The following is a 14,021-nucleotide window of genomic DNA, read 5'->3' on the forward strand; positions in this document are numbered from 1 at the left end:
CTCTCCAGTGATGTATGTGAGATCAGAGTTAATACACATGTGGAGCTGCTAGCATAAACGTGAGACTGCAGCCGTTTTGTTACACAGAAGCTAAATGTTTGATAATTATGTTCGAAATACACATTAAAATCCTTCATTTTTTTTCAATCCGTACTGCATAAACTAAACTAAACAAACTAGTTCAGTGGAAAAACATTAAGACACAAAAAAATTGAGAATCACTTTGTGGGCAGATGGAGACAGATAAACAAACTGCTGATCATGCTGATAGTAGATCGAAGGGAGAGTGACTGTCTAGTTCTGGTCACCCATGTACAAAAACCCATATGAAGACACATGGCCCGAGGTCGAGCAGCGCTGGAAGAGGCTGTTGTACTCGGAGCTCCTAATAAAAAAAAGAAAAATAACAACCTATTATTTACATTAATTAGATTAGATCCACTGAGGTATAAAAATAACTATTAATATTAATACCTGCTAGACAATGGGCTTCTCAAGATCATGTTTATCATCAAGGTCTTCATCAGAGTCTACAGTAGCAAAAGATCATAATAGTGTGATTAACTTCAATGTCCGCAAACAGAACATGGCTGGTGTTTCCACACAATAAACAAACCGATTGGCTAATATTCAACCTTTCAATTTTTTCCTATTAATAAAGTACATGTAAATCTATAAAAGTGAAATAATGAAAAATGAAATAAATAAATAATAATAATTATATATATACACACACACACACACACGTTCGAGTAAGTATTCATTATTTTTTTAAAGCATTGTTTACAAAGTGAACAACATCTTTCTGAAAAAAATCAGCACAGTAAAGTGATCCTTTTTTAGAATGTGAATCTAAAGCACGCAAAGGCATAAAGTAATGCAAAGACATGCGATAATTTAAAATGAATGCATAAAATACAAGAGACACATACTGTAGCAATGTTAAAAAGAGTTTAGTTGCCCACAACGGATTGGATACCGCTGATGCAATTATCAAGAAGTGCAAAGAATGAAAAGAGAAGCACAAACAAACCAAAACAAAATAAAAAAAGCTGTCAAACTAGAAATACTGTAAATGAGAAAATATAGAGATCTATTGAAGATTGTTTCAGGATTCTTTAATGATTTTGTTTGCTAGATTATAAATGTCTTTGCAGTCATTTTGACCAGTTTAATGCATCCTTTCTAAAAGAAGTATTCATTTTTTAAATCTTACCCTAAACTGTTACTTACTGAACCCAAACTGTTAACATTAATGTATGCTGTATGTATGAATGCATGTGTGTTTATGTGTGTGTGTGTGTGTATATATATATATATATATATATATATATATATATATATATATATATATATATATATATATATATATATATGTATGTGTGTATAAAAAGGAAAAGTGTAATATGAAATATTATGATGTAAAATAATGTTTTTCAGCATCATTACGCCAGTCTTCAGTGTCACATGATCCTTCAGAAATCATTCTAATATGCTGATTTATTATCAGTCCTGGAAACTGTTGTGCTGCTTAATATTTTTTTGGAACTCTCGATACTTTTTTCAGAATTCTTTGATGAATGAAAAGTTAATAAGAAGAGCTTTTACAATATAATTCTTTTATAACAATATAAACTGCACTTCACAAGTTTGGGTCAGTACATTTTTATGCTTTCTTTTTTAAAAGAAATGTAAACTTTTATTCAGCAAAGATTTGTTAAATTATTAAGTGATAGCAACAATTTATATTGTTGGAAAAGAGTCATATTTTTAATAAATGTTGTTCCTTTTTACTTTTTATTCATCAAAGAATCCTGGAAAAAGTATCGCAGTTTCCAAAAAATAATTTGGCAGCACATTGATAATTCTAATAATAAATCAGCATATTAGAATGATTTCTGTGTGACAATTTATATCATAGTAATGGCTGAGTAATAGCTGTAATTATAATTTCTGTAATTGCATCACCAGAAATAAATTCTAGTTTAAAGGATATTAAAACAGATACCATTATTTTATATTGCAATAACATTTTGCAAGATTACAGTTTTTTTTTCTTTATTTTTTATCAAATAAATTCAGCCTCGATGAGCATAAGAGACTTCTTACAGTCTTACAGATCCCAACCTTTTGACCGGTAGTGTATATACATACAAACATACATACATATACATATGTATGGAGCAGATGTTGTTTGAAAATATATGATAAAAGTGGTTTGTTTCGTTGAAACATCTTATAACTGTATAAGGAGGCAAGGTGGGCTTTCACCACAGGTGCTAAAAAGGACCACCAGCATGGGGCAAGTTTTATACAAATTTAAAAAGCATTATACAAATACTTTAACTAAATTAATATATTTAAAATAGTTTTGAATCGTATCTAAGGTAATAATTGTTCAAAACATCATTTTAGCAAAGTTTGTCCTCTTTTCTGTTTAATCTGATAAATAAAACAATTAACTTTTTTGTTTAATAAATACACTGTCATTAAAATATTAATTGTCCAGAATCAAAAACATAAAAATAAATAAAGATTCCGGAAGCACTGAAGGAGATCCCATAATAATCTAATGTGGTCTTACAGTGGTATCAATAAATACAACATTTTACTATATGATATGATTAATATACAATTTTTTTTAAATATGATGGTGTTATTATAAATATGGTGATAATCTCTGAGGTGGACATCCAACTTAATATTTGCCATACAAATAATACATTTTAGTGTGTATTACATATAAAATTATAATGGAGTAAAATCTACAATTTATTCAAGGGAAATGGTATATTTTCTCAAAGCTCTTTAATACAGCTGCAACACCTCTAAATACATTTTTCCTTTAATATCTCAAACCGCTCACCACAGTGCACCTGAGCTCTGACAGTGGCGTTTCCTGGAAAATAATGTGTCTGTTAATGTTGTATAAACTTGGTGAGAACATTATATCTCTCGTTTGTAACCGTGATCGGTTTAAATACACAATGACTACAACAAAATGTAACAAACACATGACTGTAGGTTTCTGTGTGACCCCGAGAACCATTTCCAGTTAGTCATTTCTTACCTGCCATGGACTCAGGAGGAGAGTAGAACTGGCCTTCTGAAACGGGTCCTGGGTACAAAAGAGGTTCTTGATCTAGTGTATTCTGCACTGAAAGATACCCTATAACACAGGACACACGTGTCAGCTAAACACCACGACACTGACACACTGGAAGAGCAAACGAGTCCCAATCAGCATAAGTTACAATGTCATCTGTGTCTATTAGCCTTTACTGACCATAGTTATGACTACTGTTTCTCGTCTCACTGTAACTAGATATTAGATTCTCACTGATTTCATCACCAGCCTCCTGGGGCAGGACTTTGAAGTCCAGCAGCCATGTCTCTATCCATGCCAGAATAAAGGATATAATGGGCAACAAATACCCAAATGCTCCCTGCGAAAGAAGCTGGACAACAGAACATTTTATTATTATTATTATTATTTTTGCATTGGACAAAAAAAAAGTATAAATCTCTAATAAAAAAGCTGAATGAAAAAAAATCTCATACCTTTGATACAACTACTTTGACTATTAAAAAACCAGTTGTAATCGTTGTAGTTATCTGTAATGGAGTAATGAAGAGATATGATGATCATTACATTAATCTATTACAACTTTAGCTTAGTCGAATTATTTTGATCCAGCAACTTGTGTTAAGAACCGGACTAAGAAAAATCGCGCCAATTATTGGTGAGTAAAGCAACAGTGCCCTCTGGTGGAGAACGGAGAAATATCAAGTATTTAGCCACTTACCGCAATGGCCCACCAATGGCGCAGCTTACACACTGCATAGGCTAGAATCAAGGCTGCAAAGCGGAACACAGCCAAGAGCTGAGGAGACAAACATTCATACACTAACATTATCCTCTGCTTCCATATATACAACAGTTATAATAAGTCATTACTTTCTTTCCGGTTTCTTGACCACTGAAGGGAGACTTGAGTAATGGCTGCTGAAATTTCAACTTTGCCATCACAGGAATAAATTCAATTTAAAGAATATATAAAAACAGAAACCTTTTTAAATTGAAAAAAATATTTGACAATATAATTATTTTTGCAGCCTTGGTGACCACTGAGGTCTGAAAACTTTCGTATGGTAGTGTATATAACACACCTACATGTTCTATCAATATCAGGACTGGTTGATCAACAGTTCATAAACAATATGTTACATTTAAACCTCAGTTTAAAGAATGTGGTGAAGTAGCATTTTAAAAATGGCGACACTGTGTATTAGCATAAATCTAGACAACACAGAAACCATACAACCATACAAAGGCAAAGTAATTTCCCAAATACAGAGTTGTCTTGAAATTATTTTTAACAAGAACATGCTTTTTTTTTTACCCAGCATCAAACCATAACAGGAACTCTCACATTTAAAAATAGCATTTTTAAACTCTCATTTCAATGCACCAAAGAACTACATGTGTACATCACGGAAACAAACCTCTTTATAAGCATGTGAACCCTAGAAAGAAGGGTTAAACAAATGAAAAAGAAAACATTTGGCAAGTTGAAACCTGTAAAAGGCTTTCCTTCTTTGATAAATAAGATACGTTGAAAAATGTCATACAATGAACATCAGTAAGGTGCTTTATTTTAATTTTTTACACCACTGACTTACAGTATATGCACAAAACATTCTCCAAAATATCCCTCTGTGTTCCAAAGGAGAAAAACAAAATCAAGGCGAGTAAATGATTAAAACATTTTTATTTTCGGGTAAACTATGCCTTTTAGATCATAAATGCCTGGATTCACAAAAAAGGCTTTTAAGGCTAGTCCCAGACTATAATGCATGATATTGCTGTCTCAACTGAAAGCAACTTTCACTGACATTAAAAAAAAATTAAATATGACATGACAATAAGAAAATGTGCCCTAGTGATTTGTATCAAGGTGCACACCAGTAATGTTTTAAAAAAATTGTATCTAAGGCCTAATCCTGGCTTAATCTAAGCCCTGTCTGTGAAACCAGGCCTAAGTTTTCCTGGGCAGAAATTGTGGTTGAAAGAGCGCAAGTGAGGTCATATGTTAAGTCATACTAATCATACTAGAAAAGGGAACTGTGGGATGGACTGGCCCTGATATTTTACCACCACCATTTTAAACATTATTCACAGCTTTAAAGGCTAGTGATTTCCCTAATAAAGCATCAATATGTAATATATCTTAAAAAGCAGGTCCTATTTACTTGTGAAATAGGTTAGGGATTCCCAAACTTTTTTTCTCAGCCAAAACCATCTGACCTAAAATATTTACTTGAAAGTCCCTCTCAAATTTTAAGGTAATATTTCAGAAATAAAGGGTATGTACTTACAAATATGTCAAAAAATGATTGGTGGTAATCATATTCCAACACCTCTTTTCTCAGCTGCTCTTTTATACCTCCGTTGACCTGGATGAAGTTAAACAAAATATGTAAAAACAAAATACAGTGCAAATTACACAGGTGTTTTTTCACATATATTTAAAAGAGGTTAAGAACTTCACATTATTAATAATATCCTGTGGAAATGTATTACTCCAACATACATTGAGCTCAATGATCCACAGCAAGGTGACAAACAAAAGGTCAAAGGTCACAAACAAGCAAAATGTTCTTCGGACATCAGAGATGCACTTCTTCTCTCCTTCATAGGACTCGATACGGGCAGAAACGGGTGTTGAGTTAATGTTGCCCACACTGCTGCTGCATTGGCTGTCCATGACTCGTCAGTCTCGTCCACTCCATTCACACTTCTGGAGAGACAAACTCTGTAGTCATGCCTAGTTCTGAAATAACATACAAAGTGGAGGCATTTTACACAGCGATCAAAGGTTTATTGTTATTACTGTCATTTGACCAGGACTTTGTGATGTCTTCAAATAAAATCAACAAAACCCATCAAACATTCTGTACAGTCACTGAGTGGATATACTCAAAACACACACACACACAAAGAAAGAAGTGATGAAACGGAGTGCAAAAACTGTTACAGAATAAAAAAATAAAATAACTAATTTTATCCATGGGGAATTGATTTTTAACAACGTTTTTAAAACTTAAAAGGCAGGCCTACTGTGAGTTACACTATTGCTGACTGTAGGATGCATGCTTTTGCTGAAGCTACCAGTCTGCATTATATCTAATTCTTTTTAAATAAGCATGTTTAACAGCAGGAACCTGGTGAAAAACTGCAAGAAATCTCCACCAATCAGAGAATCGAAACACCAAATTACACCAAAAGAACACTTTATTTTTAAATACGTGCTAAATGTGGTTTCTATATACACATCTTTAAATCAATATTTTTATGTTGACATGTTTAATTAAAGTCGACAGATTAAGTCTTTTTTTTCCAATTTTCAAATACTTTTGGCATCAAATCAAAGTTGGTAAAGTTGTTGTTCTCCTCACAGCTGGTTGACTTACAATGCTTTAGTTTAAAGGGATACTCCACCCCAAAATGAAAATTTTGACATTAATCACTCACCCCATGTCGTTCCAAACACATAAAAGCTTTGTTCGTCTTCGGAACACATTTTAAGGTATTTTGGATGAAAACTGGGATGCTTGTGACTGTCCAGAAGACTGCTAAGTAAATAACACTGTCAAGGTTCAGAAAAGTATCGTCAGAATAGTCCATCTGCCATCAGCGAATCAACTGTAATGTTATGAGGCAACAAAAATACATTTTGTACGTGAATAAAACAAAAATAATGACTTTATTCAACAATTCATCTTCTCTGTCTCTCCTCCCATCACTGTAGCACCATTTGGGAGAATATGAGCTGAATGCAGGCTGAGTCTGAGTCTTCTGAGTCTGCCATGCTGCCTCCCGGTTTTCATCCAAAATATCTTAAATAGTGTTCCAAAGACGAACAAAGCTTTTATGTGTTTGGAACAACATGGGGGTAAGTGATTAATGATCATATTTTAATTTTAGGGTGGAGTAACCCTTTAACAGAGAAATTATGGGGAAATATGAATTGGAAAAATACTTCAGAACCTAAGCTGCTGAAAATGTTGGTGGGAACTGTTGCCCTCCATTACACGCCTCTTTGGAATACTTGGTTCTGAACAAACAAAGCATTCAGCAGTAAAATATGTGGAATAATAACCCGCTGCCCATGACTACAATGCATAACCAACCGCTTGTTCAGGAAACCATGATAACCAAATTTGAATAATAGTTTCAACTTAAATTCATATTTTGGGTCAATATATTATTTCCTCGTGAAGTACAGTAGTCAACATTTGACGTGGATCAAAAAAGCTCAAAGTTGTCGTAAGACAAGGATTGGTGTCGTTTTATTTTTTTGGACAAGTTTGACGAAAGGTTTTGATCCACTTCAAATATTAACAACTGTAGTTGTGTAATAAGCAGGATTATCTATAATCATGATGAAAAGATAATGTTCTAACTTCTTTTACATAATGTCATTTGAGAATTATAAAACTACTAGCCAAAAGTCTTTAAGTGGATCAGTCCTGCTAAAATCAACAAAGCTTGCTATAATTCAATTTTGATCACAGTCGCAAGGACTGTTGTGGCAAGTGAACAATACATAGACTTGATTATATTAACTAGGCATGAAAATGTAGTCCAGCCAGTCTTATCAGGAAGCACTGCAAAAAATATTTTAAAAAATAGGCAAGAGTTTAAGAGAATAGTAAGTGTATGTTTGTTTGGTTATTACGACAAGTTCCTCCTACTGATGTCATTTACCAAAAAACAGCCAGCACAGGAATTCTCATGCCTTATGGACTGCATAGTTTGCATATCACTCTGTAAGACAGACTTAATTACACTAGACAGGATATTTGCTTATCCTAAATAGACATACACGAGAAGTGAACTGACTTTTTGCTGTAATTCATTTTATTCTAAACTAACGTTATCCTTACTGATAATAACTTGTATGGGAAATTTGACTTCATTGCTACCATGACCCTAAGTTAGCTGATATGCTGATACAAAATGGACCTAACGTTAGTTCCTTTTATAATATGGAAAATTAAAGTATACAACGCAATTATCTCAAACTAATTTTTGTTTATGCTATGCAGTGGTTATTTCACAGCTCTGGCAAACCAATTTATAAGCTTTGGGCTAGCATGATGATAATACAGCGGTATAGCAGGAAAAGCAGCGCGAATAGCACAACATTTGAAACACAGTGTTATAATTATACACCAGAAATGTCTAGTATGCTAACTAAAATGTAACAAGCGAAATGAACAGTCCTACACTAACAATCTCTTATGAAAACAATCTATCTGGTTACATCGAGTCTATTTATAGAACATCACAGGTTCATGTCTTGTCATATTAGCATTTGTTTATCAAAAACAATGTGAGCTATCGATCATGTCGCTTACCTTGCTGTGCAATCCTATAAAAGTACGTCAACCAAAATAAATCGGTGAGGATATACCTGTCGTTAAAAATTCCGCACCATATAATGACTTTCGTTTCAGTCACACAGGAAATAATGTGATGTTGTTTTGGAAAAGGAATTCTGGGATATGTAGTAGAATCCGGAACTGCGTCAGGCCTAGTCACTGTTCGACTGTAAGTCATTCAAAATAGCCTATACAGTTATACACCATCCAGTAAATAGCCCTACAATTCAAAATTGTTTTAATTTCGTTGAATTAGAAAGAAAATAAAAACTAATGGGTATTTACAAACAAATGAGCTGCTAAGTTTTCAGAGTCATTTTTGACATTTAAACATTTGAACCTATCTATCTATCTATCTATCTATCTATCTATCTATCTATCTATCTATCTATCGGCTATTTAGTCACTGTATTCTTGTATTAAACATTACTTGTTAACATTGTTAACTCGTCCTTTAATAAATGTTAATTATCAAGGTATATTGGGTATAGAAAAGAACTGCAATATTTGCCTACTCTCGTTGCAGAACTGCTCACGTTCAGTTTAAGTCTGGGCTCTGACAAGGCTTTGCAAGGCCATTCAGCTTTTCTTCCCCCCTTCAACCACAGTGTGGTCAGTTTTGCTGTGCACTTTAGGTCATTGTCACACTGGAAGGTAAAGCTTCTTCCCATTGACAACTTTCTGGCAGAAGGCAGCAGATTTTCCTCAAGAATTTGACGTTAATTTGCTCCATCCATTTTTCCTTCTATCCTGACAAGTGCTCCAGTCCCAGCTGCAGAGAAACATCCCTATAACAGGACATCACCACCTCCGTGTTTTAATGCAGGAATGCTGTTATTTGGATGTTGAGCTGTACTGGATTTAATGAATGAATGAATTCAATTTTAGTCTCATCTGCCTCAGAAGCTTCAAGGGGCATTTTAGCAAAGCTCAGTCATGACTGGATGCAGCCTTTCTAGAGGAGTGATTTTTTTTTCTTGCAACCCTCAAATACAAGCCACATTTGTGAATAATTTGTGATATTGTTGTCACTACACAATGACCACTTGTTCCTACAACTGCTTCAGAGTTGCAGTAGGCCTCTTGGTCGCCTCTGCTGATGGTCTGTGTTGTACTAAATACATTCCACTTCTTAATAATAGACTTTACTGTACTTCTAGGCATTGATAAAGCCTTTAAAAAAAAAAAAATTATCAATCACCTGACTTGTGCCTGTCGACAACTATATCCCAAAGATCTTTTGACAGTGCCTGGCCACCCATAGTAGATTGTTTGCTTCAGTTGCACGAACAAGGACTGAAATAATCATCATCCTCATCTTCTTCTTCTAAAGTCTTATGGCGGTTGGCAAACCAGCTCATAGTAATGATAATATTCCTGAGGAAATGAGAAGATATGGAAGGCAACGCATTAGAGAAAATCCAAAAAATTCGGGGTAGTGTAATAGAGGCAGAGTGTACAATGTATGAAATGAAGAGAGCACTCTTACGGGTATGAAAAACTTCTCCAGGAACGGATGAAATTTGTGTTGACTTGATAAAAAATTTATCAGAAAAATCATTAAAGATCATTCTAGGATTGTTTAATAAAGTATGGGAAACAGGGAAACTTCCTTCTTCTTGGTGTACACACCAACCCAAGCTTCATCTGTGAAAGACAGAAAAAAAATGTGCAAAGTGCTGATCATGCAAATCAGGGCCACATTACAAGTCTTGTGTAAGCATACTTATTATAAACATACTTTTGTGAGCTGGTTTCCGATCAGACCATTCTTGGGCCTCGATCATGTCTCCGGGTCCTCCAATGAAATACTGCCTCCGTCAGAGCAATCTTTGCACACTGCTTAGTAATTTCTTCAATTTGGAAAAGCACTCCACTCTTGAATGGGTAGATGTACTCAAAGAACCTCAAAAATAGTTGCACAATGCAAATACTTTTACTGCAAGCAAATTTGATCTTTTTAAAAATTATATTGTTATAGTGATTAGATATTAAAACAAAACAACAGAACACACAACACAGCACACAGAGTTTTGTTTTTTTAAAAAGTATTAAAATCTATTTCATAAAATTTGATGAATTCGTACTCTTAACATGGTGTGTGTCCAGTCTTCTGCTACAGGACCCTAATTCGCTGATTCTGTGCATCATAGGAGACCGCCGCCCGTGTGTTTCGTCAGTGCTAAGCTATAATCACATGAGATTAAAATTTTCACACAACTATTCAAAGTCCTGTGATTGGAGCAGGAGTAGAGGACTTTCCAGAAAGCGTCTGCGCTGGTAACTAATCCAAACGCCAAAACAAAACTGCACCAGCTGCAGCATCCATGTCACAAACACGTCAGAAACCCCGATTGGTCAGATATATCAAACCGTATGACGAACATAGATTTATTTTCCACTATCTGAAAAAAATATTAAGATCACGTTTTGTTACTAAAATGCATTCCTAACAACATTATATATATATATATATATTTTAAATAATTATACTCCAAATATTAAAAAACGTATTATTTGTATTACATTTCTGTTGTAACGATTTCACCATAATAATAATGAGCACGTCGAATTATCAACATAATATTAGGCTACTAGCTTACTAATAATAAATGTATTATTAATGTATTGTATTCGCCTGTTTAATGTGTTATTTGCATTTTTGTTGTAAGAAACCATAAAAGTTTCACCACAATAATGGGACAAAATTTAATTTAGTTATATAGTTATAAGTGTATATGGTGGTAGTGTTTTCTCTTTTGTTCTTCATTTAAAAACTATGAACAATAAGTACTTCTGTGCATCGAAAGAATGTGTTACATATATGACAAAACAGACGTCTTTATATCGTCAGTATGTGCTCTATGGTGCTGCTATTATAAACTACGAAATTTGCATCAGCTTGTTTACGAGCGAGACACCCTTCGCTGCAGACTGTAGCGCGGTGACGTCACGTTCGTACGTCACGTATGTACGTCACGTATGTGTTTACCGCGCATGCGCTTGTAATTTGCATTGCGTGATGACGTTAGTTGTTTTCGGGTCGTGCGTGCATTAAAACGATGAGCATACTTAAAAGAAAACTCTAATAAAATGTTAAAATATTAAAGAACATTAAGGTAAAAAAAACGGGAAAAACCATGTTTAACCATGTTTCATCTGAGGTAAAATTATATGGAATTAAAGTTTATTCTGTAATATCTGTGTAGTATCTTACAATATATTAACATTCTGTTGCACTTTACTTCACTGTGTATATTGTAATATTACACTTTAATGGCACCTTATATTTCTTATTGAGCTAGTCCAAATTACAACAGAAAAAGTACAGTCGTCGGCTCTAATAGTGCAGATGGTAAAACGTGTGTTGTTCACAATTTGATGCTATCGATCCGGTCCGAATCAGCCTTTTTTTCCCTACCTTTTTGAAATTTCAAATCACATCAGAAAAGCATTTATTTTAGATAAAAACGAAGGAAATAATCAAACAGTTTTGAAGGAGGGCTTTATTGTCCTAATATGCCGGCATCCATTTAATAATTTGAATTAAAATTATAATTTACACTCATTATTGCATACTCTTTTATAATGTACTACAATACTGAGGTGCAAATAATTGCCACTATTTGCAATAAGTAATATAAATAGCAGAAAATCCTGCTATTTTAACATAGTATAAATAGAATCTATAGCCATTTGCTCTAAGTGTAAATAGCCACTGCCTTTCTTATTTTAATCCTTCTTTTGCTTTGGTTCTTGTTTATCTATTTTTTTACTATAAATTTGGACATTTTTCTTTTGCTTTGGCAATTCTGCATGTGAAACATTTAAGCCAATAAAGTAGTTTTAAGTTCAGTTGACTAAATACAGTATATTTTCAGTGTCTGCATCCCATTTTATGCAAGGTGCATCCAAAAAAACCAAACTGATGACAGTGATCTTTCTTTTATTTATTTCAAAGAACAAAACAGAAAATATAATTGTATATACAAATATAGATTAAGACTATAGACATGACACAAGAAAAAAAAAATCTGAAATTCACCTCCATCACTGATAAAACAATAAGTCAAGCAGTAGCCTTCAAATTCTTTGAATGGATAAAACCCACACAGGACTCTCCTCCTGCGACTCCTCATACAGCCAGGTGGACAGTCTTTAAATATCTCACTGCACCGTATGCACTGGGTCAGAGAACAAGACGCCCGGAACTCTGGTTGTTTTGTTCAGACAATGCACTCCAGTTCACGACACCTAATTTACATAAAAGAACAAACAATACTAAAGCAATATTAAACCATTTTGAAGAAAGGCAGATGAGCCATACAAGGAAGATATTTTAAATGTATTTTTAAATATATTATAGCATGGTGTTAGAAATAGCTTTTGCTTTGTCTGTAAACTACCTAAGAGATTTAATTTATAACCAGCATTAACATCAACTAAATTAATACATTTTCTCAAGTCAAAATTTAGGTTGGCTTGGCTTGAGAAAGCATGGCCTGAAAGTTTGAAGTTTTTTTTCAATTTGAAAATTTTACAGTTGAGGGCTATACAGTTTATCAGAGAAAGATAAACAGATAATTACAGTACTCTAACAACATGAAGTGGGCTCTCTTCTCTGAATTTCTTCTCACTGACAATGTCCCCAAAAAGTCATATTAAGACATATGAAGGTCAATTTAAGAGGTAACATTTTACAATAAGGTGTCATTGGTTATTACTAGTTAATGTATTATTTAACATGAACTAACAATGAACAATACATGTGTTATAGTATCTATTAATCTTTGATAATCTAAATGAAAAAGATTACAAATATGATATTATTTTTGCAATGCATGCAACCATCAACCCTTAAGAAAGGAAAATATATTTACCAACATATTTCTTAAAATATATTGTGATATATAGTAATATATTATTTTCCCTTTTTATTTTCTAATATATTATATATTTGAATACATTGAATAATACATTGATGATACATATATCATATAATATATTGCAAAATATACAAATGATTTCCGCTTTCAATATATTGCAATATATTGGAAAAAATAAATATTAAATCCCATATATAAGAATATATGCCTAATATATTACATGATATTTTCCAATATACTGCAATATATTTTTGCTTCATAAGGGAATGGCATTACTAACATTAATAAAGTCTTTCTGCTCTATTTTAAGACATCTTTAATGGTTCATTTTAGGCGAAATAAGACTTTGAAAGACAAGCATTCGAATACTATATCATAAAACATGTCATACGTGTTTGAAATCGCACACATTTGCAATGACACTCTCTATGATTATGACCAAAGCATTCTTACAATTAAAAGCAATTTAAACGCAAATTTTTAAGAAAACAAAAGTAATATCTCATATCCACCATACCTTACGAACATCCGGAAGTGAATGAACCTGGATATGCGCATTAACAGAGAATGTCTAATAGGAAGACGGGCTCTGGCATTAATGACAGTCAGTACCATAGACATGTATAGAAAGGCTAGATGGCTCAAGGCGGAGTCAGCTGTGTCGTCACTTGGCGGCCATCTTAGGTC

At 33.5% G+C, this 14,021-nt stretch overlaps 1 protein-coding gene across 3 annotated transcripts; it reads right to left on the reverse strand.

Annotated features, from left to right (window-relative positions):
* Window positions 1–88: 88 nt before the first annotated feature.
* Window positions 89–8,563, reverse strand: LOC132154192 (STARD3 N-terminal-like protein). 3 transcript variants are annotated; one of them, XM_059562785.1, is made up of 9 exons: window positions 8,425–8,563; window positions 5,595–5,834; window positions 5,380–5,457; window positions 3,807–3,884; window positions 3,562–3,615; window positions 3,341–3,458; window positions 3,071–3,169; window positions 475–530; window positions 89–385 (listed from the first exon to the last, which is right to left on the reverse strand). In XM_059562785.1, exons 2-8 carry the CDS (start codon window positions 5,766–5,768, stop codon window positions 478–480), a joined length of 654 nt encoding a protein of 217 aa, XP_059418768.1. In that variant the 5' UTR covers window positions 5,769–5,834; window positions 8,425–8,563; the 3' UTR covers window positions 89–385; window positions 475–477. The 3 variants fall into 3 exon arrangements, with proteins under 3 accessions (XP_059418768.1, XP_059418766.1, XP_059418767.1); XM_059562783.1 differs by having other exon boundaries at window positions 3,287–3,458; XM_059562784.1 differs by having other exon boundaries at window positions 89–411; window positions 3,287–3,458.
* Between the last annotated feature and the right edge of the window lie 5,458 nt (window positions 8,564–14,021).

The sequence above is a fragment of the Carassius carassius genome, chromosome 12, assembly GCF_963082965.1.
Source record: "Carassius carassius chromosome 12, fCarCar2.1, whole genome shotgun sequence".
NCBI classification, from domain to species: Eukaryota; Metazoa; Chordata; class Actinopteri; order Cypriniformes; family Cyprinidae; genus Carassius; species Carassius carassius.

Coding starts and splice junctions, on each gene's coding strand:
- LOC132154192 (XM_059562783.1), bottom strand. CDS start 5,768: ATGGACAGCCAATGCAGCAGCAGTGTGGGCAACATTAACTCAACACCC. Junction 3,616..3,806: donor GCCATTGGTGGGCCATTGCG/GTAAGTGGCTAA, acceptor ACTCCATTACAG/ATAACTACAACGATTACAAC. Junction 3,170..3,286: donor AAACAGTAGTCATAACTATG/GTCAGTAAAGGC, acceptor CCTGTGTTATAG/GGTATCTTTCAGTGCAGAAT.